Here is a 27167-nt window from a genome sequence, read left to right as displayed (position 1 = left end):
CAAATCCAGGTGTCTTCTACTGGTCGGACCACTATATATACACTATCTACTAGGGCAACCAGTTACTTGAGAAATGTACATTGAATTAGTAATTATCATCTGCTACAAAGCCGAGGAGATACCCTGGTACCTGAACATCCATACACAGATGAATGTCCGGTAATAGTTCCTGTTACTCTTTACCCACTGCTATTTTTATTCTTCTAAATTGTTTTCTATTTTTTGCTTTTTAGATATATTTATTTACATTTACTTGTTTTCAAATATTTCACAAGGAAATCTTACATATAAATTTGTCTGATGACCAAATGAAGAACAAATGTAAAGTTTTTTTTATTCCATTTTTTTTTAAATAAAAAATATAACCTGTCTGGTATTCAGTCAAATTATAGGTGTTGCATACTTAACATTTCCTCATTACTTTTGGCAGGCATTTACAGAACGGAGCGTGATAAAGGCACATTATACGAATTAACTTTTAAAGGGGACAGAAGCCAGGAATTCAAACGTCTTGTCTTATTCCGACCATTTGGACCTGTCATGAAAGTCAAGAATGAAAAACTCAACATGGCCAATGTCGTTGTGAATATCATTGTCCCCTTGGCAAAAAGGGCAGACAAATTTCAGCAGTTTATGCAAAATTTCAGGTTAGAGTCTTTTTGTGTCAATAAATATAAGGCAATCATGTGAAGGCCCGAGCAATTGTATTAGTGAAACCATAACAATCTGGATTTTTATTAGGCTTGGAGTAAATGATAGATTTGGTTCATCAACAAAATAAGTACTGTAGGTACAGTATCAGTTGCATTAATATCCTGGGTCTTTAGCGGAAATACTGATCCAGTGTTATACATATAAAATGACTTAGTCATTTGGGAGTTATTCCTTTTTGGGCAACATTTTGGTAGTTACGAAACAGGAACATACTTCCCGACCAGATTCCTGTATCATGCTGTATTTTTACACATTTAATATAATAATTCGTTTTTCAAAAGTGTAAAATGTTTATGATCAAGTTTAATTTTTACGTCTGTAAATACAGAAGGTATCTATTTTTATAGGAAAATGTTATACCAACCCCTCTCCTTCATAAAGGTCACTTTTATTTCTGACTAGCTGATATACCTGGCGTTGCCCGGCATTGAATTTTCCCGCTCCCCCCCCTCTCTCGACTCACCCCTATCTCCGCTCCCCCCTCTCCCCTCTCTCTCTCTCCCCATGTCCTCTCTCTCCATTGCCCTCCCTCTCCCTCCCCATTGCCCTCCCTCTCCCTCCCCATTGCCCTCCCTCTCCCTCTCTCCCCATTGCCCCTCTCTCCCCATTGCCTTCTCTCTCTCTCCCCATTGCCCTGTCTCCCCATTGCCCTCTCTCCCCCCCACTTCCCCTTTCTCCACCCTGTCTGTTTCTGCCCTGTTGACAGCAATCTGGGCCCGCACATGAATGCGCCCCCCGTGTTAACAGCTCCGACCCCCCCTTCACACCTCCGTTCCCCCCTCTTCACAGCTCCGCCCCCCCCTTTCCCATGTTCAACTCCCCCCCCCCCTTCAGAGCTCAGTGGGTGGGTTAGTGACTCGGTGGGTTGGTGACTGGGTGGGTTAGTGACTTGTTGGGTAGGTTTGTGAAGTGACTGGGTGGGTGGGTTAGTGGTTGGGTGGGTTAGTGGGTTAGTGACTGGTGGGTGGGTTAGGGACTGGGTGGGTTAGTGACTGGGTGGGTAAGGGACTTTAGGGACTGGGTGGGTTAGTGACTTTAGTGACTGGGTTTAGTGACTTTTAGTGACTGGGTGGGTTAGTGACTTTAGTCGTTGGGTTGGTTAGTGATTGGATGGGTTAGTGGCTTTAGTTTAGTGACTTTAGTAAGTGGGTTAGTGACTGAGTGGGTTAGTGACTGGATGGGTTAGTGACTTTTAGTGTCTGGGTGGGTGGGTTAGTGACTTTAGTGGGTGGGTGAGTGGGTGGGTGAGTGACTGGGTGGGTGAGTGACTGGGTGGTGAGTGAGTGACTGGGTGAGTGAGTGACTGTGTGAGGGAGTGATTGGGTGGGTGAGTGAGTGATTGGGTGGGTGAGTGAGTGACTGGGTGGTGAGTGAGTGACTGGGTGGGTGAGTGAGTGACTGGGTGAGTGACTGGGTGAGTGAGTGACTGGGTGAGGGAGTGACTGTGAGTGAGTGATTGGGTGGGTGGGTGGGTGAGTGATTGGGTGGGTGAGTGACTGGGTGGGTGAGTGACTGGGTGAGTGAGCAAGTGAGTGACTGGGTGGGTGAGTGAGTGACTGGGTGGGTGAGTGAGTGACTGGGTGGGTGAGTCAGTGACTGGGTGGGTGAGTGAGTGGGTGGGTGAGTGAGTGACTGGGTGAGTGAGTGGGTGGGTGAGTGACTAGGTGGGTGAGTGATTGACTGGGTGAGTGAGTGAGTGACTGGGTGAGTGAGTGAGTGAGTGACTGGGTGGGTGAGTGACTGGGTGAGTGAGTGACTGGGTGAGTGAGTGACTGGGTGGGTGAGTGACTGGGTGAGTGAGTGACTGGGTGGGTGAGTGACTGGGTGGGTGAGTGACTGGGTGGGTGAGTGACTGGGTGAGTGACTGGGTGGGTGAGTGACTGGGTGGGTGAGTGACTGGGTGAGTGAGTGACTGGGTGGGTGAGTGATTGACTGGGTGAGTGAGTGAGTGACTGGGTGAGTGAGTGAGTGACTGGGTGGGTGAGTGAGTGACTGGGTGAGTGAGTGACTGGGTGGGTGAGTGAGTGACTGGGTGGGTGAGTGACTGGGTGAATGAGTGACTGGGTGGGTGAGTGAGTGACTGGGTGGGTGAGTGACTGGGTGGGTGAGTGACTGGGTGAGTGACTGGGTAGGTGAGTGACTGGGTGGGTGAGTAACTGGGTGGGTGGGTGAGTGACTGGGTGGGTGAGTGACTGGGTGAGTGACTGGGTGAGTGACTGGGTGAGTGACTAGGTGAGTGACTGGGTGAGTGACTGGCTGGGTGAGTGGCTGGCTGGGTGAGTGGCTGGCTGGGTGAGTGACTGGGTGAGTGACTTGGTGAGTGACTGGGTGAGTGACTGGCTGGCTGGGTGACTAGTTTCCTGAACCCCTTAACCAGTGTCTGGATGTCCCCGTTTCACAATATCTAAAGCAGCAATCCCACTTGGGATCTTACCTGATCCGCAGTCCCTTAATGTCCAATGTCCAGTGACCCTCATTCCGCAATGCTATATTTTGGAGCGGAGGTGTTCCTTACCTGTCTTCTGGGTTAGGGGGATTCTGATGTCTCCCGTGTGAAGAGAGAGGGGGTCAGAGAGAGACAGAGAGAGACAGAGAGGGTCAGAGAGAGAGAGCCAGAGACAGAGAGAGAAAGAGGGGGTCAGAGACAGACAGAGAGAGAGGGTCAGAGACAGAGAGAGAAAGAGGGGGTCAGAGACAGACAGAGAGAGAGACAGAGAGAGAGAGAGGGTGAGAGACAGAGACAGAGAGGGTGAGAGACACAGAGAGAGGGAGTGAGACAGAGAGAGAGGGCGAGAAACAGAGAGAGCGAGAGACAGAGAGAGAGGGCGAGAGACAGAGAGAGAGGGCGAGAGACAGAGAGAGAGGGCGAGAGACAGAGAGGGCGAGAGACAGAGAGGGCGAGAGACAGAGAGGGCGAGAGACAGAGAGGGCGAGAGACAGAGGGCGAGAGACAGAGGGCGAGAGACAGAGGGCGAGAGACAGAGGGCGAGAGACATAGGGCGAGAGTGAGAGACGGTGATTGGGGTGGTGATTGGGTGGGTGATTGGGTGGTGTGACAGGGTGATTGGGTGGGTGATTGGGTGGGGTGACAGGGTGATTGGGTGGGTGATTGGGTGGGGTGACGGGGTGATTGGGTGGGGTGATTGGGTGGGGTGACGGGGTGATTGGGTAGGGTGATTGGGTGGGGTGACGGGTGATTGGGTAGGGTGATTGGGTGGGGGTGACAGTGTGATTGGGTGGGGTGATTGGGTGGGTTGGCGGGGTGATTGGGTGGGGTGATTGGGTGGGTTGGCGGGGTGATTGGGTGGGGTGATTGGGTGGGTTGGTGGGGTGATTGGGTGGGGTGATTGGGTGGGTTGGCGGGGTGATTGGGTGGGTTGGCGGGGTGATTGGGTGGGTTGGCGGGGTGATTGGGTGGGGTGATTGGGTGGGTTGGCGGGGTGATTGGGTGGGTTGGCGGGGTGATACGGTGATTTGTGGGTTGGCGGGGTGATTGGGTGGGGTGACGGGGTGGGGTGATGGGGTGGGGGGTGACTGACGGGGGTGGGGGGGTGACTGACTGGGTGGTGGGGTGATTGGGTGGGGTGACACTTCTGGTATCCTACTCCTACACACACACACACACTCTCTCTCCCATGCACATACTCTCCCATGCACACACACACTCTCTCTCTCATACATACACACAGACACTCTGTCTCACACGGGACAGGGGGAAGAAGAGAGGAAAGGCCACGGAGACCGAGGGAAAGCAGAGACCAAGGGGGTAAGGGGGGAACTCCCCTGCTACCATCTCCCACCACCCGTGGGCAGCCACGGGGATCGGGGGGACGCGGGGAGTAAGAGGGAACACCTCTGCCCTTTGCAGGCAGCTGGGGGGAAGCGGGGACCACGGAGAGAAGGGGGGACCGGGGAGAGAATTGGGGAACACCCCCGCTTCCATCTCCCGCCCCGCGAGGGCAACCAGGGGGAAGCGGGGACCAGGGAGAGATGGGGGAACACCCCTGCTTCCATCTCCCGCCTGCGTGGGCAGCCGGGGGGAAGCGGGGACCAAGGAGAGAAGGGGGGATTTTTTTTCAGAGCAGGGGAAAAGTAACTGGCCACCGGCCAATTTCCGTTCGCACCTGGAGAGTGGGCAACCGGGTTTGTCGAGCACTGTATATATATATATAGAGAGAGAGAGAGAGAGAGAGAAACAACAGAGAAAGCAACCTTCCCCGAAGAAGACCGTTTCTGGTCGAAACGCGGATGGAGTGGGAGTCTGCTGAGGGGGGGCCCTACCTTCTTTTACCTGACACGAGGCTCTGACCTACTCTTCTGCCCGTGATATCCCTACACTGAGTGGTGATGTATACCTCACATTGCTACTTGTATTCTCATTGTATCCACTCCATGCAACTATTTACAACGATTGTATGGTGATCCCTTCAATGTGGATATACTTTTTCAGTGTGGGTTCTTATTTTACAGGTGTGCTTTTACAGATCCCCCTGTGTCCTGTGCATGTCAGTATTGGTCTATGTTTATGTTTAGACCCTTGCCTCCAGGTTCACATTGTTTGGTAGAGCTGAGCCCCCCTCATCTTTTAAACTTTATCCCCTGTTTTAACTCACTTTAATAAAATTCTTTGTTTATACTTTAAGGTATGTCCGTGTGCTTTTTACAAGGTTGCTTTCTCTGTTGTTTCTATATTATTTGAACCTTTAGCACCACTGTTGAGTATGACTAATACAGTATATGACTTATTGACAGTTGTTTTGGACACTATTGATTTGTAGTGTTGAGCGATATTTCTGTGTGTTTCACCATATATATATATATATATATATATATATATATATATATATATATATATATATATATATATATACACAGTGTTCGACAATTAATGATAACCACACGCCCGTGGCGAGTGGATTTAGGCCGCTGGCGAGCAGTGTTGCGGCTCTTTGAATTCCCCTGTTCGCGCCAATTATTATTATTTTTTTAATAAATAAATAATTTCCCTCCCTGATTGGCCTGACGCGAGGCTGGCAGCTCTGGGTCAGACCCCCCCTGCACCCGATCCCCACTTGCTGAGATTTAACAAACACATTAGGGGGAGGGGGCTTTACACAGATTACACTCAAGGCAGGGAGATTTAACAGAAACATTAGGCGGAAGGGGCGACCGAACGTATGTTTATTTAATATGGGCTGCGATTAATGCGACAGATGATAAGATGGCCACAGTTGTTCAAATTTATCAGTATTTTATCGAAAACTATGACTTTTACAAATTTTTGCCAGATGCTCATGTGTGGAAGCGTGCAATAAGGAAAAAGTTATGTATCGATCCATGTTTTTTTCGTATTGATCCCGGTGTTATTGGAGGGTATTGGTGTGTATCACCGGGTTTTTCCCGTATCTATAATCATGAATCCCTACACCCCCACATACATAAAAAGCATACAAATCAACCATGTGCAATCAAACGCACAGTGTTGCAGTCAAAAGCTACAGCACAGCACAGATTGAATATTGTAATATCAAGATGGTTTAGGTACGCTTTTGGAGAAAATAAAAATAAAAAATGAGGAGAAAAAAAAATATATATTTTTTGGGGGTTACTCACTCTTGAACTTCGCAAGCAAGCAGTGGCGAAGATACAGACGCATGCGCAGTAATCATCAACTATGTACTTTAGCTCCCATCCCAAAGAGGATTACACGCAGGTGCAGAGAGGTGATGCTCGGCTAGGGACGGACAATTAAAAACACAATGACAAGCTTTAGAAACGGAATGGTTCTGGAGAGGTGTCTGTCTTGTGTGTGTGCATGGGGGAGGGGGGTACAGGGTACAGCTGCATGAAGGATTAGCTGTACTGTAGTTCAAAGAAATCACTGATTTTCAAAAGGCAGGTCATCATAATAATGTGATCCCTACACCCCCAAATACATAAAAAGCACACAAATCAACCATGTGCAGTCAAACGCACAGTGTCGCAGTCAAAAGCTACAGCAGAGATTGAATATCGTAATATCAAGATGGTTTAGGCAGGCTTGTGGAAAAAATAAAAATAAAAAATGAGGAGAAAAAAAAATATTTTTTTTTTTTGGTCACTCACTCTTGAACTTCGCAAGCAAGCAGTGGCGAAGTTACAGATGCATGCGCAGTAATCATCAGCTATCAAGCAGGAATGTGATTGAAACCAGAAAGACACACATTCATAGGAATGGTATGGGAGAGGTGTACTGTACTGTAGATAAGATAAGAAGTTGAAATACTGCAGTGCAGTAAATTAGCCTGTGTGTGTGGGGGGGCGAGTGAGGGGAGAGCGCTGTATATGCCGAAATGTGATACTGGTACAGTACACGCCTATGCGTTTCAACAATTTTCAAATGAGACATACAGCACTGCTCATGCATGTATAAATATGCAAATTTACAATTACTGCGCGCGTACACGCAGACTGTGTACTGACGTAGGTTGAACTGCTAAAGTATTAGACTTTGAAGACAACAGCTCGCGAACGCCCCCCTGAGTTTTTAGACGGTATTGCAGTAATGCAGACAGCGCTAATAAAATGCTAATATTACGAGCGCTAAAATACCGCAATATACTCCGGGGAAAAAAACCATACTGCCTCTGCCCGCGGTTATCAGAGTTGCGCCGATACGGCCGCACTAGGATAAAGGCGGCCGCCACTGTACATAAATGAACAGGGTATACATTATATACAAAACATTGCATGCACAGTTAAAGAAAATATATATTATGGGCGTATGAAACAGTTACAGACCAGATTAAAATGTGATACAGCCTTAGATTTGAAAGAACTTAAACTTGTGGTGGATGTGAGAGTCTCTGGTAGGTTGTTCCAGTTTTGGGGTGCACGGTAAGAGAAGGAGGAACGGCCGGATACTTTGTTGAGCCTTGGGACCATGAACAGTCTTTTGGAGTCTGATCTTAGGTGATAAGTGCTGCATGTGGTAGGGGTGAGGGGCTTGTTCAGATATCTGGGTAGCTTGCCCATAAAGAATTTAAAGGCAAGACAGGAAAGGTGAACTTTGCGCCTAGACTCGCGTGATGACCAATCTAGTTCTTTGAGCATTTCGCAGTGATGTGTGTTATAGTTGCATTGGAGAACAAAATGACAAATTGAATTGTAGAGGGTGTCAAGTTTGCTAAGGTGGGTTTGAGGTGCCGAGCCATATACTATGTCTCCATAGTCAATAATTGGCATTAGCATCTGCTGTGCGATACGCTTTCTGACCAGGAGACTTAGGGAGGATTTGTTCCTGTAAAGTATCCCTAGTTTGGCATAGGACTTGGTTGTCAGGGTATCAATGTGCATCCCGAATGTTAAGTGGGAGTCAAACCATAAGCCCAGGTATTTAAAACTAGTGACAGGGGTTAGGGTGGTGTTAGCGTTGGTTCTTATCTGGAGCTCAGTCGCTGGAAGCTTTAAAAATTTAGTCTTGGTCCCAAATACCATTGTTACAGTCTTGTCAGTGTTTAAAAACAGTTTGTTTTGGGAAATCCAGTTTTCGAGTCGCAAAAAGTCAGACTGAAATATATGTTGAAGGTCAGAGAGGCTATGGCTGTGTGCATATAGGATTGTGTCATCTGCATACATGTGTATTGAGGATTCCTTGCAAGCTGTGGGAAGATCATTAATGAACACTGAGAAGAGTAGGGCCCCAGAACAGAGCCTTGCGGGACACCACAAGGGATATCCAGGGGGTTGGAGTTAGAGCCTGAGATGGACACATGTTGGGATCTACCTGATAGGTAGGACTGAAACCAGTTTAAAGCATGCTTCCCTATTCCAGAGATACAGAAGGGTAATATGGTGCTCAAGTATGAAATCCCATTACTTGTAATTATATGTTTTGTATACATGGGGCACAGTCTGCCTAACAAGTGTCATCTATTTAGAAATCTCTATGTGGTATATGGTTGGTGTGTCACTTCCCCCGTCAGTGTGGTACATTTATGGGTGTCTCCATAGGTTTATGGGGCATCACCATCGTTGTTTCCCTTATGGTGGTCGTGTAAACTGATTATTTGCCGTTTTTGGTGTATTTAGTCTCGCAGAGCCACTCATGCGCATGCGCGTATGTATAGGACTGTAGCTGTTCCCCTTAATGGGATCGGGGTCCTTTTATCACTGAGCACAAACTGCGCATGCGCGAACAGTCGTGACTAACCTGGAACGCATCTCGCGAGATTTAGCCCTCCATTGCCCTGCATTGCGTTCCACAGAGCAGGAGTGCTTGGGAGGCGGATGTCTCAGTGGCTAAACAGGTAAATAGTCGCTTCTGGTATGGCGCTGGCACAGCATTTTGTAATTAAATCATTATGCAAATTCCAATTAGCATTTTTTGGCGCCAAACGGCAGACTGTCCCTATATATAGTGTGTAGTATACCATGTTTAACTGACTTCTTGATAAAGTGCAATTTTCACTGCACGAAACGCGTAGAAGGTTGCAGCCTTCCACATTTTAATGTTTCTACAATAAAGAAGATTTTTGCCAGACCTGCTGTCACCCCCCTTTTTTGCTGTGCGTTGCATCAACAAACTCTGTACTGGATTCTTCCCTATTCCAGAGCTCTGGAGTTTGTTAAGCAGGATAGCATGATCAACTGTATCAAAAGCCTTTGCAAAATCTAGGAATACTGCACCAGTGAGTTGTCCCCGTTGCATTCCACACTGGATTTCATTGCAAACTTTTAGCAGGGTAGTTACGGTGGAGTGTTTGGGACAAAAGCCAGATTGGAATTGGCTAGGGAAATTTGTCTTGGTATAGTAATCGCTTAATTGGGAGTGGACACATTTTTCCATGACTTTGGATAGAATTGGGAGAAGTGAGATTGGCCTGTAGTTTGAGACAGTATTTTTGTCCCCACTTTTGAAGATTGGGACAACTCTGGCAGTTGCGGATTGCTATAGTTACCAGGGACACCATTAGGTGCACATGCGCAGTGTAATATATGTCACGGGCGGCTCCTTACATTAGCCCACAGGTCTCAATTGTCACGCACTGTTGGCACTGTGTGCGATTGTGCCACATATGGCTTTGAAAGGGGCGGACCTGTGTAGATACTGACGTCGGTCAGGTCTGCCTGCAATGGATGAACCAACCCGCGATAATCTTTTAGTAACATGACAGGTTTATGCATTGTGATTGGCACATTTACACTCAACTGCAGCTGATGATTTTTGCGGGTTTTTTAGCTTGTTTTATTGGTTCATTGGGTGTTTTGTGTACACTGGTGAAGGTATAACTTACTGTCACGTTCATTTGAACACTGCACAATCCTGAAGAAGGTTCCGTTTGTGGAACCGAAATGTTGGTCTTTTGAGTGTCTATCGCTTCAATACATCATTTTGAAGTTGACCCCTTGTGTGCTGTCTCTCCTTGCTGGACTACAATATATATATATATATATATATATATATATATATATATATATATATATATATATATATACCCAATATCAAAGAATCTGGAGCACTCACAAATTCAAAAAATACAATTTAATGAAGTAACACAGGCTATAGATATAGATATATAGATATATATATATATATATATTTGCAGCAAGCTTAAACTTATACGGGACCATGTTAAATGGTTTTGAAGCAAAAAATGGCAATGTGTGCTCATTTGCATGTCATTTCCCAGAATCCCTTGCTGCAGTGGAAGTGCTGTGTGCTGAGTGATAATGGTTAAAAGCGGGGTTGCAGACCTGTCTAAGACATGCAAAGCAGCATACAGTAATATTTCCATTTGCTATATGCTTTACTGTGGAGGGTTTTTGTACCCACCATAACGTGTGTGTGTGTGTGTGTGTGTGTGTGTGTGTGTGTGTGTGTGTGTGTGTGTGTGTGTGTGTGTGTGTGTGTGTGTGTGTGTGTGTGTGTGTGTGTGTGTGTGTGTGTGTGTGTATACATATACATATATATATATGTATATATATATATATATATATACACACACTTATACACATAAATAAAAGGGCGCTAACATGCATAAATGATTTGAAGCAACTTGCTTGAATAGTTTGGCAGTCCTGATTTAAACAGGGCAAATAAAGTCTGTAATTGAAAAACCATGTGACAGATGTTATAAAAATGAGCTGCTATAGGAAATAAAGTCCTTGGCCTAGCATTAATGAATGAAATAAAAATGATTACCAGTCAAGGACCTAGATACCACGTGGGGTGCAGACAAAACCTCGAAAAACCTTTGAAGCCGCATGCGCGTGAGACAAATCCAGAATAATCTGATGCATACACTGATAACATTTACAAAGTCAGTCAAATCATGTACCACACATACTGTTATAAAGTATGGTCCCAGCTTCATTAGTTTTATTACATTATTTATCTCTTTTTTTCCCTTCACAACACAGTGCTATTTTGGGAAAATCTATTTTTTCATCACGAGCGAGATGAAATAGGTTAATGAATTGCTTTCATATGCGACCTTCAGTTTTCCTGAGCAAGGGAGGTAGATTGGTCAGAATTAAGCAGCAGTGCAGAAGCCTCTGCAACACCTGCTGATCCCCAGCTGTGATTTGCCGTATGCTGGTGGTCATCAAGCGTTAGACAGCTCAAGTCTGGATCACTTCAACAAATGTGCCCGCTGCACTTGCTGCGCTGCTGATGAGTACCTAGGAATTAGAGGTCACGGTATAATTACTGCATGGTGTGCCAGATTTGAAAGTGAGAGCATAAAGGTTTGGCCACAGATGGGGAACTAGAATATATACACTTGCACACAAGGATGATTTCTCCTTGCTGCGTGTCATTGTGGGCATGTGTGTGGCGCCTCTGACTAGTGATTCTGCGCAGTAAATAAAAAGGGGTATTTATTTAATCAGTACTTGTTCAATGCAATACCAAAGCCCTTTAGACATAACTCACAACTTTCTTTATGTTAAGGTGATTACCAAAAGATCCTAAAATGCTATCCTAACATAGGTGTGCAGCGATTTAGTTTATTGGTCAAAAATGCTGAATCTGACTTTTTAAATGGTGATCTATTATAAGCACATGCTTTTGGAAAGAGTGTCATCTTAATATAAGGTAATGCTGTTGCTAATATCGCCTTCACCTTGAGAAAGGCAGTATTAGACTGCCGAAACGTTGGTCTTTGTGGCATATTAAACCTCCTTGATGATTAAGACCGTGTGCCTGTTTCTCATTGCACTGGATCATATTGGGACTTCAGGAGCTCCCCAGAACCAGCGCACAGGCAGCTAAGTACCTCACCTCTATTACCTATGTGACCTAGTACGTGTCTCATCCTCTATCTGTGTTGCGAATATCGCAACAGATTAAAGGGCCCTTATCTTCACTGTTATTTTTTATTCAGTCAAATATGTCTTAATGGAATAATTACTAGAGGTCGTCTGGTAAAGCATTTTTTTTTAAATTCAGCAATACTACTTTCTAACTTTTTTTTTTATTATTATTTGTATATGTGAAACATGTGGCAATGTATAATTCTACATTCTTACCTAAACTGGCAATCGTTTGGTGCTTTTGTTATAAATCTGTCAAAATCCTGATTGTGTGCCTAATATTCTGAAGCTAGGGTCACTGTGATGTGTGAATAGCCCCAGATAGCATTAACTCAGCTCCCTTTTTAAATCACTCCAAGTCCTATAATATTTCCTCCACTTTATTGGGAAAAGCAGCAGAATACAGGTTCTTGTGAATGGTGTGTAGTGGTGATTTATAGTTGGAAACAGGTAAAAAGAGATGACCTCACCATGGGAGATGAACAGAGAAGGGGTTCTGTACTCACTGTCTCCAGGGTGGAAAAGGAAGTGAGGGGCAGTGTGGGTAAAAGGAATAGCCTTGGGACAGACTATCTAGACCAAACAGGAGGAGGGGCAGACTAACCCATTCTGGTGAGGATCACAGGGGCTGCAGTAGCAGCTCACTGCTTTCATGCCCAGAGGCAAGAAATGCAACATTGTTGCAAGTTACACAGGCACAGTATGTGTATGCAAACTGTGTGCAGCTGAAAATAAAACTGACAGGCAGAACTGCAAGGAAAAAAGGGGGGGGGGTGAAACAGAAGTGCAGTTCGTGTTCCATGACACCTAACATAATGGCCGCGTCAGTGCAACTCTGCAGCTACAATGTATCCTTCTAATACTAAGGTAACATTATCTATTGTTACAGTTTACAGCTCAAACTGCTGGGAACAATGGCAACACATTACCACAAACAGGAAAGTATTACAAAGATCTCATGCCTTGATGTGGCTTTCAGGCTTATACGCTTTGGCCAAAGGGTTTAACTATATGACCCTTTTTCAAGAGAATATATAGGTATTTCACTGTGTATTTTTATCATATTGGATGTAGCTTTGGGGTCTCTGACAAAGATCTCACACTGCTTGGGAGGTGGGCAAAAGCCTGCTATAGAAATCAAAGGATGCTTTAAAGCTCATTAAAAATAGCATTTAGAATTGAATAAAAACAAAAAACAACAAACAAAAACAGTCACTATTATCTAATGTTACAGAACTGATTTATTAAAAAAACATATAAGATTTCATATTTTTCTGCTTTAAAGAGGTACTTCATTAGAAAATTCATTTTCACATTACAGCAGCTACTTTGGTCCAGGAGATATGTTGATTCATTTTACGTTGTGATATATTTTACTGGACCAACATGGTGGTTCTTCATGGATGAAATTATACTGAGCCGGACTTTTAAAACCTCTTCATGCTTCATGCACCTGTGAATTTGTAAAACCTCTGCACACTCATCCACATTGGAAGTACATTCCCATTTGAAGAACTTTAATTGGGATGAAGAGAGGTGTTGCAAGCGCTGTGCGATGTGCAAATGCAACAGGATTACCCTGGCAAATGTGCAGTCCTAATATACAACCCTGAAGATTTATATTTACATGGACAACCTCAGCAGAAGAAAGATCAGATTTATAGTAGATACATCCAGCCCGTTTTGATGAAACCTGTTATAAAGAGTTGTCTGATTTACAGTGTATAATAAATCTGTATTTCAGTGATTTATTTTCATTCTTTAGCTTTCTCAAAGGCCTATATCTGGGGAGAACACCAACAGATATGAGAGTTTCTATTGAATGATTGACTTTGTCCCAATGCAGTTATCATTGCATATCCACCATACCAGTCAGCAACAGAACTATCAATATCAATATCTACTTTTATTAGTAGGTTTATTTTTAGCCTGATGGTAAATGTTCTCAATGATAAATTCCCTTTGGAGAAAAAAAAAAAGTACACAGGCATCGCTGGAATGAGGCGGTGTCTTCTTTCGAAACATTGTGTGTTTAAAAAAAGTATTTTATTTTATTTATGTTAAAGTAAAGGTAGTGTCACATCCATCCATCAAGTACTTGAATGCAATTTATTTCTACATCTTCCGATTTATTGCAACAGCAAAAAAAGGTCACTAGTCTATTTTGTCACTCGAATGGCTTTTTAGCTTTTCCTGAAAACAGTGTAATACAGTTAATACATAGTCAGCAATCACAAATAAAGTATCATAACTCATCCTAAATATTCAATTTGAGAAAACAGGAATTGGAAGATAAATTAAATTGATCAACAAAGTGAGGCACAGCAGACATCTAGCAAAGTACAGATTAGCACTACACTGTGAGTAAGAACTAGCATCCAAATCTATTCAAAGGACACTGTGTGCGCACAGATACTGCTGCGGCAGAGTTTATTCTAACTTTTACCCGTCTTGCCCCGTGCGTCATTACGGGCTGGCGCCGAACGTGGCCGTGCGCCAGCCCACCCTAGCCGCATCTTCCCCTCCCCCTTCCTTTCCCCTCGCGACCCCCTGGCTGTTCCGGCCCGCTCCACGCTCCCCAAAATAAAATACCCCCTTACCGGCAGCCTCCTTCGGGGATGCCTAGCGTCTTCGGGATGCCTGGCGTCTTCGGGGATGCCTGGCGTCCTCGGGACGCCAGGCGCACGTGACCGGCGCCCGGCTGACGCGCGGCACGGCGAAAAGAAAAAAAAAGAAGTAAGCCGCGTCTGCCCGCACTTTGCGGTGGCGGCCGAGTTAGAATAAACTCTGCCGCCACTGTACATCATCTTGCTCTAATAAAAATATTCTTAGCCTATCTATTACTGCACAAAAAAATGATAATCAAGAGTCAAGGAAGTTTTGGTGATTTGCACTTACTGTACATCACATCTATTTGGTTTTCTGTATGATTGTAGACAACCATGCACCCTAAATTCTTTTGTGTGTATTCAGACACAAACACGCTATATATATATATGAAATAGTTTGCACTCACAGTTTCTCAGTGTAGGCAGATGCTCGTCCCATATAGAGATGTATACATGAGGTGACCAGGAGGATCAGGTAACAAAGAGACAGCACACCGCAGCTTAGATGAACAAACAAAGTGTATTAACAACACAGGGCAGCCGACGTTTCGGTCCTCAGAGTGGGACCTTCCTCAGGGCAGTGCAACCAGTGACTAATCCAGACATCTTAATATACCCCCACCAGTGACTAAAAACACACCAGCACCCAATGTAAACAATCAATAAAACCGCGAAAATCAAACTACAGCTGTGAAAGCACCGCCTGCTCTGGCCAGGAGACCTATGGGAGGCAGATGCAGATACTGACAGCCGGACCATCCAATGAGAGCAGCTCTGCGCATGGGCATCATAGAGAGACATGTGTACAAATGTCAGAAGTGCGCCGCCATGTCCATAGCAACGCGCAATGCAGGGATCCGACGGCGTCCCTAGCAACCTCTGAGCGGTTGCTGGGCATGCTGTGTGAGAGCGCATATACATCAGGCGCCGCGCAGGCGCCGATACCCAACTGCTGGTACTGAGTGGTCCTGCTATGGAGAGTCCCGATCGCGTTCCTAGCAACCGCAGGGAGGCGTGCGCACCCTGACTGTGCATGTGTGGGCGGACTCAAAGTTCTGATGCTCAAACCAAAGTGCTGGTGAGGAAAAAATGCCACCCAGCATTAGCAAAACACTGTAGAGCCTGGGACTGAGAACTCCTGCCAGGAAGGAAAACACAGAATAGCTGAATGAGAGAAAAGAGACATCAATGTCCAACTTAAATGGCTAACCCCAAAAAAGGCCCAAAAGGGGAAATACATACTAACTGGAAACATATAAAAATGCAAATAGGTTGACAAATTGTAATCATAGGGGTACCAAACACAGGAAGCTGGACAGCGTAGTCTCACAAAAGGATAGGGATGGGAACACCATGGAAGTGCAATATGTGAAGGAAAGTGAGGGAAACATGGGGAAAAGGGTGTCATGGAAGAAAAGCAGAGCAGGGCAAATAAATCAATTATAAAAAGCAACCAAGCTTGAGGTCTTCATTCAAACCGAGCGGCACATGGAAAATGGGAATGCAGCACATGGTTGCCAAGGGATGCTTAAGTAACTTAAAATGTCTGGCCACAGGAAGGCACGCGAACTCGGTATTGTCAGGACTTGATAGTGCTTTCCTAATAGTAGAGCGGTGTATTGCAAGACGTTCTTTGAGCATTCTAGAAGTTTTGCCAATGTAATGGAGACCACAGGGACACCTGATCATATAAATGACAAAACGTGTTTTGCAGTTCATGAAGTGTTTGATCTTAATTTGTGCCCCGCTGTGCGGATGCGAGAAGCTGGTGCCAGTCTGCAAAAAGTTGCAATTAGTACAACCATGGCACCGAAAAACTCCTGGTTTTCTACAGAGCCAGTTCTTGGTGTTAGCATATTTATTAACTGGATCTGATTGTGTCAACACGTCACCCAAATTGCGCCCACGTCTTTAACACAGTAGAGGGGGATCCTTGCAGATGTTCGTATCTTATATATATAGTGGTTGACAAATCAACCAAAAATCTACACTCGCCCCCTAGCCCTGCCCCGCCCCGCTTTTTAAAAAAAGGGAGGCAATGGTGTAAGGCAGCAGTAAGGCTGCATTAAGGGAGTAAGGGAGTACTTACTTGCTCAAGCAGGATCACGATCGAAAAGGAAGGGCCGGCTTCAATGCGCAGGCTCACAAAAATTATCCCTCATGGCCGATGCTTGGGCAGCCATAAGGGATCGCCAGCAGGCAAAATCCGGGTGACCGGATTTGTCGAGCACTGTGTGTGCGTATATATGTATATATATATATATATATATATATATATATATATATATATATATGTAACACACTCCCCCCCCCCCCCCCCGCAAATCGCAGATAGGGAACATGTGGGGAAATCTAGATGTATTACCAGGTGTGGTGCAATACCTGTCAGGAGGCCTGAGCGTCGGCTGATGGGAACCTGGGGTGTATCCTGGAACATACTTACAGTGCCTCCACCTGTGCAGCATCCTAGAGTGTAGAATAACCCCTGACACAGGACCCACACACAGTAACCACATACACAGTGTATAAACAGTTTACTGTATGCAGATAAAGAACATAACAACAATAACATCACCAATAATAGTGTCACCCCTGTAACACTAATAGTACAACTGCTCGGTCGCCTCACAGTGCCTTTACCCCACACCTTATTCGCCCCCAAGACCGTGTACCCAGAGTCCCCCACCCAAGTGTGGAACAGCGCTGCCCACTAAGATGAGGTGTATAGTTGGTGCATGTGTAGAGATGATGGTACCTGCCGGGTGTGTCCACACCCGGGCGCGCAGATGCTTTGCTTGGAAATTATCTCTTGATCCAGACGGATGATCCTGCGTCGTGATCCGCCTCAGCGATAGATAGCTCCTGCCTGGAGTGATCCACCGTTAGAATGTCTCTGCCTCTGATGTTACAGAGGCTAATTCACCAACACAGCAGTGGCCAGGAATTCCATGGTTCCTGGCTGTGACCCTCACTGAAGCTGGCCCTACAGGACCATGTCCCTATCCTAGTGGGCGTCCCTGTAGCAGCCACAAGCAGAGGGTGAGTTGGGCCTAGCTGGGGCCCAAGGGGAGATCTCTGGCCTAGTGCAGTGGCTACTTGCCTCCCTGCACAAACACACCCTCCCCTCTCTGTGTCCCAGCTCCAACTTACTCTTCCTGACTCCAGCACGCAACAATGTATCCCCTTTGCAGCAGGAGAATCTGTAAGCCCTATAGAGGCTTCTGGGTAATGTAGTTCCTTTAGAGCCTCTACTCCGCGTGCGCTATCTTTACTGCGCACGCGCGATCCTGTAATGGCTGCTGCCGCTTGCAACTGCGCATGCGCAAACTTGTAATGGCCGCCGCATCGCATCTGCGCATGCGCGAATATGTCCAAGATGGCGGCGCCCTGTAGCTGATGCTGCATATATATATGTGTGTGTGTGTATATATATATATATATATATATATACAGTGGTTGACAAATCACCAAAAAATCTACTCGCGACACAAAAAAATCTACTCGCCACCTAGTACCAAACGTGTGCTGCCTGGGACAATATTTACTCGCCCAGGGGTTAAATCCACTCGCCCGGGGCGAGCAAATGTATAGGTTTGTCGAACACTGTATACTGTATATATATATATATATATATATATATATATATATATATATATATATGTAACGGGTTTCCCCCCCCCGATCACAGATTATACGGTGGGAGCGGAGAAACATACGGTGTTACCATAGGTGTGTGTGGTGCGTTACCTGTTGGCTCACAGGAGGGCTGAGCTTCCGCCACGGGGAACCTGGGGCAATTACAATACTATGGACAACCACTTACAATAGGTGCAGCGCCTCCACCTGCGATGGCTCCCACCAGAGGGGGAGTGGTTCCTCGCAGGACAATCAATAACCACGTACAACGGAATTGATAATGACTAATACCTTTACTAACATGCATAGAAGACATATAACATCAACACATAACAACAGGTGTCCCTCGCTAAGGGCAACCTGACTACGGCGTCTCGCTGGACGCTAACCTATGCGTCACGGCGGACGCTAACCTTATGCGTCACGGTGGACGCTAACCTTATGTGTCACGGCGGACGCTAACCTTATGCGTCACGGCAGACGCTAACCTTATGCGTCACAGCGGACGCTAACCTTCCAAAGAGTGATCCCACCCCGTGTCCAGTAACCCCAACCCAATGTCTCGCACTCCCCAGTCATATACCAATGTGTGTGTGTGTGACTGCGCAGCCACTATGTCTGGTGATAGGCCTTGTTGGTGCACGTGAGTTTGTAGGTTACCTGCCCGGGCTCCAGCCACGGGTGCTGCTATACCACTGGGGTTAGATCTGCCGGGATATCCTCCAACGCGTGGGGTGAATTCCGGCGTGGATAATATCACCGCAGCTCCGCACCGTCTGTACCTTGGTGAGGATCTGTGCTGCCAGCAGGCCGCAGTCACTGCTTGCTCGGCCTCCGTGAAGATAGTCCAGCTCCCTTTAAGGTTAAGGCTTGAGCCCAAGCCTCGTGGCGGGAAACACAGCATCCGCTGGATCCCTAACTAGCGAATAGCTAATGGGGCAGGCTCCCTAACCTAGGGCCTGTCCCTACAACACTCAACTAGTGTGACTCAGGGCTATCTGGGGCCTAGGGGAATTACTGGCCTAGTGCAGAGAGTCACTGACTCCTGCACCCTACCTCCTTCCCCTAGCTGCTCCAGTCACCAACTGCCAACGTGCTCTCTGCCCGTGAAATTTATCAATCTCCTCTCCAGGGAGATTCTTCAGCCCTATTGGCTCCCTGGCGTCACGTGGGGTGCTGTTGGGGCTCATGGGACTTGTAGTCCTCTTCAAGAGCCTTCCCTGGTAGGCTAGTGCTTCGCGGGCTTTTGTTAGCTCCCTTCTGTGCAGGCGCGAGCTCCCTAGGGCTGCCTGACTGTTCCCTATCTGCTCCGGCACTTGTGCGACCCTCACTGCCTCCAGTGCCTTTCCTGCGCATGCGCGAGTGCTGTGGAATGGCGGCGCCCTAATCACCAGCCGCCGGGACCCTAGCGACGCGACCGCGGCCTTAGCAACGGCCTGATCGCGTCCCCGGCAGCCGGTCATAAGCAGGGGAAGACGCGCGGCTCCCTGCTCCGGCCCCCACCCTCAGAAGCAGCCGTCGCTATCTCGGCGGTGCACATGACCATGCTGCGCAACCAGGAGGGGGTCTCTAGGGTAAGAGGGGTGACCTGGCTACATCCTCCCCCTGGTAAAATCCCCAACGTCCTCGCTTGGGACACAACTCAATGTTACTATATACAAAAGTTATATAATGAAAATGCATTTGAAAACATAACTTATCACATGCATGACTCTACACAATATTACACAATTCTGTGAGCATCACAATCACAGATTGGATCTTGCTCCAAGAGCACTGCTGAGCCTCATAATGGGGTGCCCCCATCTGATCATAGGTTACCCGAGTTGGGGGGTACCTGATTCTTTGGCTCCGTCGGAGTTGTTCTTCTGCAACTCCCTCGGGGGAGTAATAAGCACAGTCCTGAGGCTCAGCCTCTTCCCTTGAGGGGAGAAATGTCTCTGCACAGTCACTGTTAGGCACAAAGGTCGGGCTCTGTGGATCCAAAGGTTGGCCTGTTGGTGCCACCTTAGTAGGCGTTGTCCTACGGGGCCCTTTACCCGTAGCTCCTCCGGGAGATGCCCCTTCTGTGGAGCAGTCCCTTTGAGAGGGTCCTTCCATAGGATCTTCAGGAGTTTCAGAGAGGGTCTCGTTATTGACAGTCTCTTGACCCAGCTCTGATAAGTCTGGCTCACCGTTGAGCGGTGTAGCAAGTATCTCTGTCTCTCCTTCTTCCACTTGTGGAATGGGGAGAAGATGATTGCGGTGCCATACCTTTACCCGGCCGTCAGTGTCTTTGATGCGATAGACCGGGAGGCCAAGCATCTGGGATTCTATTTCATACACTCCGTCTCTCCATCAATCGGCCAATTTGTGTTTGCCTGGTACGCCCAAGTTCCGAAGCAACACAGCATCTCCTGGCCGAAGTTCCCGATATCTGACCTTATGGTCGTATCGCCTCAAATTGTCAGCATTTAGCTTAGTGGTGGATTACTCTGCCTGCTGGTACGCCTGCTTCAAGCTGTCTTTGAGTCGTTGCACATATTTGAAATGGGTAGCATTATGTATCCCATCCGTTGAGACTCTAAGACGCATATCCACTGGCAATCTCGCCTCTCGCCCAAACATGAGGAAGTATGGGGAGAATCCAGTTGACTCGTGTCTGGTGCAATTGTACACATGCACCAAGGCTTCCACGTGTCGACTCCACTCCGATTTCTGAGCACTCTGTAGTGTTCCGAGCATGTCTAGTAAGGTCCGATTAAAACGTTCGGGTAGTGCATCCCCTTCGGGGTGATACGGGGTCATTCAGGATTTAGCAATGTTCAGCATTTTGAGCAGTTCCCTGATCAATGTACTCTCGAAATCCCGTCCTTGGTCAGAGTGAAGGCGGTTGGGAAGGCCGTAATGTACAAAGTACTTTTCCCATAATATCTTCGCCACGGTGATGGCTTTCTGGTCTTTAGTAGGGAAGGCTTGAGCATACCGAGTGTAATGGTCTGTGATGACCAGCACGTTGCATATTCCCCGGCTATCAGGCTCAATACACAGAAAGTCCATACACACGAGGTCCATGGGACCAGAACTTTTTAGATGGCCCATGGGGGCGGCTCGGGTAGGCAGGGTCTTGCGTTGTATACACCTAGTACAGCGGCGACAGTGACGTTCAACGGCCTCTCGCATATTGGGCCAGAAAAAGCGATCTCTGACCAACCCAAAGGTCTTTTCTATCCCAAGATGTCCAACACCAGGTATTGTAAGTTCTTAGGGAGAACTAATTGTCGCCTATCCGGGTGGTTGTGGTATTGCACCACCCGATATAGTAAGCCATTGTCTATTTCGAAATTTTCCCATTCCCGCATGAGCACAGCCACTAAGTCATTTGGGGCACGCTTCAGAAGGGTTGGATTCCTCCGGGCAACGGCTTATCGGATGATACTGACAACAGGATCTCGTATTTGATAGTCTACCAGATCTTTCCACCGTAACACCTTGTCATGCGTGATGTTCATCCCCTTTGGATCGCAGTAGGCGGCTGGGACAGCCTGCGACCGGCATCCCAATGAGTCGGCCACTCTTAATTCTGAAAAGGCCACTTGGTCGTGGACGATGGCGGCCATACTACACATAGCTCATACTCCGGGTCCGGGGAGTTCCTCCCATTCCTCATCGTCCGGAATAGCACTTAACCTGGGCCGTCTGGATAGAGCATCAGCCCCTATATTCAAAGATCCCGGCTTATACTTCATAGAGAAACGGTAGTTGCTTAGGGCGGCCAGCCAGCGGTGTCCGGCGGTGTCCAATTTGGCCGAGGTGTTGACGTATGTGAGGGGATTGTTATCCGTCCTTACCTCGAAGGCAACACCGTACAGGTAATCGTGGAGCTTCTCGGTGATAGCCCACTTGAGAGCCAGAAACTCCAACTTGTGGACAGGGTACCTCTGTTCACTGGGGGTCAGACTGCGACTGATGTAGGCGACAGGCCGAAGACCCTCGGGGTGCTTCTGGTGCAGGACGGCGCCCAGTCCATTGAGACTGGCATCCACATGCAGAACGTATGGTTGTTCGGGATCAGCATATGCAAGCACCGGTGCTTCGGTCAGACATTTCTTCAATTTAGAGAAGGCCTGTTCGCACTCAGACGTCCATTTATCGCCAAACGGTTGGCGAGCAGATACAGTCTTCCTCCCGGTTTCTTCGGGTTATATCTTCAACAGATTGTTCAGGGGTTTTGCCTTACTAGAATATCCTTCCACGAACCGACGGTAGTACCCGCAGAATCCCAGGAAGGATCGCAGCTCCGTGACATTCTCGGGACGAGGCCAGTTCATGACCGCTTCTACCTTGGCGGGGTCGGTGGCGATCCCTTGGGCGGATACGATGTGTCCCACGTAGGTCACTGAAGTATGGCAAAACTGGCACTTGTCTAGGGAAAATTTCAGCCCTTCATTCCCCAGACGGTCTATTACTTTAAGTAACCGCTCTTCGTGTTCTTCTAGAGTTCTTCCGAAGACAATGATGTCATCCAGGTATACAAGACACTCCCGCGGGCTCATGTCTCCGATAGTCTTCTCCATCAGCCTTTGGAAGGTAGCAGGCGCCCCACATATACCTTGGGGCATACGTGTGAATTGGTAGAATCCCAAGGGGCAGACGAAAGCTGTTTTCTCTTGGTCTTCCGCAGTCATAGGCACCTGATAATACCCGGATCGAAGGTCGAGCACGCTAAACCATTGGCTTCCATTCAGCGCGTTCAGGATCTCTTCAATGCGCGGGAGGTTGTACTGATCTGGTATCGTACGATTGTTCAGGGTTCGATAGTCGACACACAGTCGCACGGACCCGTTCTTTTTCCGCACCACCACTATGGAGGACGCATAGGGTCCCCGGGACTCCGTCACAGTCCCAGCGGTCTCCATGTCGTGTAGGGCATTCCTCACATCGTCCACATCACGCGGGGCAATGCGACGTGAGCGTTCTCGGAACGGAGTGGCATCGCTCAGTCAAATGGTATGTTGGGCACTGCGACTGCACCCCACATCCATCTCACTCGTGGAGAACACATGTCGTCGTTGGAGCAGCTGGGTTGTCAGCCGTTCTTTCCACTTGCTGGACAGCGCCGACTCACCGAAGTCGAAGTCCAGATCGACTAACCGTTCTTCCGCGACCGCGACCGCCACCTTCACCTGAGGCGTGGTTTCTACAGGGCTGACTGGATATATGCACCCTAACTTCTGGTCGGCATCAAATTCCATCGGGAAGGGGGAGAGATTCTGCACATACACGTGGGTTCGTAGAGGGATCTTAGCCGTCCACTCCCTCACTTCAGGTAGTATATCTCCTCTGGACCTCTTCTTCTTCAGGCGTATTCAGAGAGAACAGCTGGTCGCTCTTATCTCGTTCGGGATAACAACACCAGACGGCCATCTTTTGCACTCCCCCTGGTAATATAGTCGTCAGTCCGCGTTGACGGTTGTAGAGATCCCCGTGGCGCTCCATGGCGTATACCCGTTTGCACTCTTCTCGTAGGACCGGATCTAGGAGAGAGGTAGCTAGCGGCAACTCGTTAGTCTCTTTCAGATATGCTCGGATCACTGCTTGTACTATATCCGCGTTGGTGCCCAAGATGATCGGGTACTTGTACTGGTCTTGGAGCTCCGGACAGACCAGGGCCGCCACCCGCATGGGGTGTCTCTTGCCGGTGTTCAGCTGGGGTATTTCTATTTCAACCTGTACAATCCCATCGATAGGGTAGTCTTCGTTGCTTAGCCCCCGTACTTTTACATGATCGGCCACTCTCAGGGGGCAGTGTCTGAGGTGCTGGTCATAGAACAGGCGGTATATGATAGTCACTTGCGATCCCGTGTCCAGTAGTGCCGCCGCATAGATCCCTTCCAGTAACACCCGTACTATAGCTGCGGGGCCTACTTGGCTAATGGCTTCCCGGGTGTAGACATCATCCCCGGTGCTGGCGTCAGCAGGGACATCGGCGGCTCCCGGAGGGGTTTCCGGGCCCGACTCGGCAGTTTGTACTAGGCATACCATCGACCGGGCTGGGTTTCTTCTGTCGGGTGTTTTTTCTTCTGGGAAGTCCTCCCTCTCTGGGCAGTTGTAAGAGACGTGGCCCTTTTTCCCGCAGTTGTAGCAAACTACTTCGCGGCGCTCCTTGTACGCAGAGGATGCCCTCTCAGGAACACGACTTTCCCTGGTAGGCGGCTTGTGAGTCGCTTCTTCCTCTGGGCGGAAGATTTTTTACCCTTCGGGGCAGCGGGAACCGAGGGGTCACCCTTGATGGTAGCTTGGATTTCTTTGGTTCATGGAAATGTCGCTGCACTTCGTGTCCTCGGATGTACTCCATCAATTCTCCGTACTTGGGGGGTATCGCAGCGGTCGGTGCAGCCCGCATCATGATAGCTATGTTGTGATCCGGTAGCAATCCCTTGAGTAACTGTTTGAGTCGGTATTGATCCGCCTCGGCCGCGGAAATGATATGTTTGTCCAGAAGAGTCCCCAGGGATAGCTGTAGATTGCAAGCGAAGGCCGATAAATCCTGTCCTTCCTTTTGGCGAAGAGCTTTGAACTGAGCCATTAGTTCATCCTCGTCGTCTTTTCGGGCAAAGGACTGGATCAGCATTTCTACGAGTTCCTGGGCAGTAACTTCTCCCTCCACGCTCCGGTGAGTCCGTACTAACCGGGCGGCGGGGCCTCGGAGGCACTCGACCAGCCTTTGTCTTTTGCTGGCTTCAGAACACGACCACTCCGCGATGGCGGGGAGCGTATGTTCCCTCCAGGCCTCGATCCCTTCTTCTCCCACTGGAGTCGGCAGAATCCCAGAAAAAGCTTTTAGTTTCTGGTAGTGCTGGGCTTGGGTCGAGATGGTGACAGCTTCTACTAGTTGGGAGGCGATCAGGTTCAAGGAAAAGTCGCCACTGCTGTGTCCAGTTCCTACACCAGGCATGTTTGAAGGCCCGCCACCGGACCGTCTATCAGGAGTAGGTGAGGTGGTTGGGCTTCCTGCCTCGGGGTGAAGGAGACTTTGGGGGGGCCAGTCCATTGAGGAGTACTGGCGGCCCAGTGGCTCGCGCCTGGTTCAGTGAGTGTGGGCACGTCATCAGGGGCCTGGGTGTCAGGATAGATCATGATACAGTCCTCTGCCGAGGGCTCGGGTAGGTTCAATACAAGCGGAACAGTCTCTGAACATATGTCATGGGTGGTGGCCATAAGGTAGGTGGTTTTTTGGCCACAGACCCCCAGTTTAAGGTCTATCAGCCGGGCAGTGGCTAGTCCCGGGCAGTCCCGTACTTGGTTGCGTACGAGGTAACCGTCCGCGTCGTTGGGTACTCCCGCCACTGCAACCACGCGCCTTGGGGACACGCAGCGTGCTAAGGCCCAGTCATAGACGTCTTGCTTTGACGGCACGGACATGATGAAAAATATGAATTGGATAATTTGGAAAAAATTGGAACAGGGCACCCCAGGGCACTCTCAGCAGCGCCTCCAAATGTAACGGGGTTTCCCCCTCCGATCACAGATTATACTGTGGGAGCGGAGAAACATACGGTGTTACCATAGGTGTGTATGGTGCGTTACCTGTTGGCTCACAGGAGGGCTGAGCTTCCGCCACGGGGAACCTGGGGCAATTACAATACTATGGACAACCACTTACAATAGGTGCAGCGCCTCCACCTGCGATGGCTCCCACCAGAGGGGGAGTGGTTCCTCGCAGGACAATCAATAACCACGTACAACGGAATTAATAATGACTAATACCTTTACTAACATGCATAGAAGACATATAACATCAACACATAACAACAGGTGTCCCTCGCTAAGGGCAACCTGACTACGGCGTCTCGCTGGACGCTAACCTATGCGTCACGGTGGACGCTAACATTATGCATCACGGCGGACGCTAACCTTATGCATCACGGCGGACGCTAACCTTATGCGTCACAGCGGACGCTAACCTTATGCATCACGGCGGACGCTAACCTTATGCGTCACGGCAGACGCTAACCTTCCAAACAGTGATCCCACCCCGTGTCCAGTAACCCCAACCCAATGTCTCGCACTCCCCAGTCATATACCAATGTGTGTGTGTGACTGCGCAGCCACTATGTCTGGTGATAGGCCTTGTTGGTGCACGTGAGTTTGTAGGTTACCTGCCCGGGCTCCAACCACGGGTGCTGCTATACCACTGGGGTTGGATCCGCCAGGATATCCTCCTACGCGTGGGGTGAATTCCGGCGTGGATAATATCACCGCAGCTCCGCACCGTCTGTACCTTGGCGAGGATTTGTCTGCTGCCAGCAGGCCGCAGTCACTGCTTGCTTGGCCTCCGTGAATATAGTCCAGCTTCCTTTAAGGTTAAGGCTTGAGCCCAAGCCTCGTGGCGGGAAACACAGCGTCCGCTGGATCCCTAACTAGCGAATAGCTAATGGGGCAGGCTCCCTAACCTAGGGCCTGTCCCTACAACACTCAACTAGTGTGACTCAGGGCTATCTGGGGCCTAGGGGAATTACTGGCCTAGTGCAGAGAGTCACTGACTCCTGCACCCTACCTCCTTCCCCTAGCTGCTCCAGTCACCAACTGCCAACGTGCTCTCTGCCCGCGAAATGTATCAATCTCCTCTCCAGGGAGATTCTTCAGCCCTATTGGCTCCCTGGCGTCACGTGGGGCGCTGTTGGGGCTCATGTTGTAGTCCTCTTCAAGAGCCTTCCCTGGTAGGCTAGTGCTTCGCGGGCTTTTGTTAGCTCCCTTCTGCGCAGGCGCGAGCTCCCTAGGGCTGTCTGACTGTTCCCTATCTGCTCCGGCACTCGCGCGACCCTCACTGCCTCCAGTGCCTTTCCTGCAGTGCTGTGGAATGGCGGCGCCCTAATCACCAGCCGCCGGGACCCTAGCGACGCGACCGCGGCCTTAACAACGGCCCGATCG

The 27167-nt window shown here is 48.4% G+C and overlaps 1 protein-coding gene across 3 annotated transcripts in view; it reads left to right on the top strand.

Moving 5' to 3' along the window:
• CSGALNACT1 (chondroitin sulfate N-acetylgalactosaminyltransferase 1) overlaps nt 1-27167 on the top strand; it is a 438610-nt gene that overhangs the window by 337374 nt on the left and 74069 nt on the right. For all 3 annotated transcript variants that reach the window (XM_075605292.1, XM_075605275.1, XM_075605285.1), the window contains one exon: nt 431-647. In XM_075605292.1, coding sequence (XP_075461407.1) covers nt 431-647 — 217 coding nt within the window. The remainder of the gene's footprint in view (nt 1-430; nt 648-27167) is intronic.

The sequence above is a fragment of the Ascaphus truei genome, chromosome 1 (assembly GCF_040206685.1).
Source record: "Ascaphus truei isolate aAscTru1 chromosome 1, aAscTru1.hap1, whole genome shotgun sequence".
NCBI classification, from domain to species: Eukaryota; Metazoa; Chordata; class Amphibia; order Anura; family Ascaphidae; genus Ascaphus; species Ascaphus truei.
This window is presented reverse-complemented; position numbering and strand designations above follow the sequence as displayed.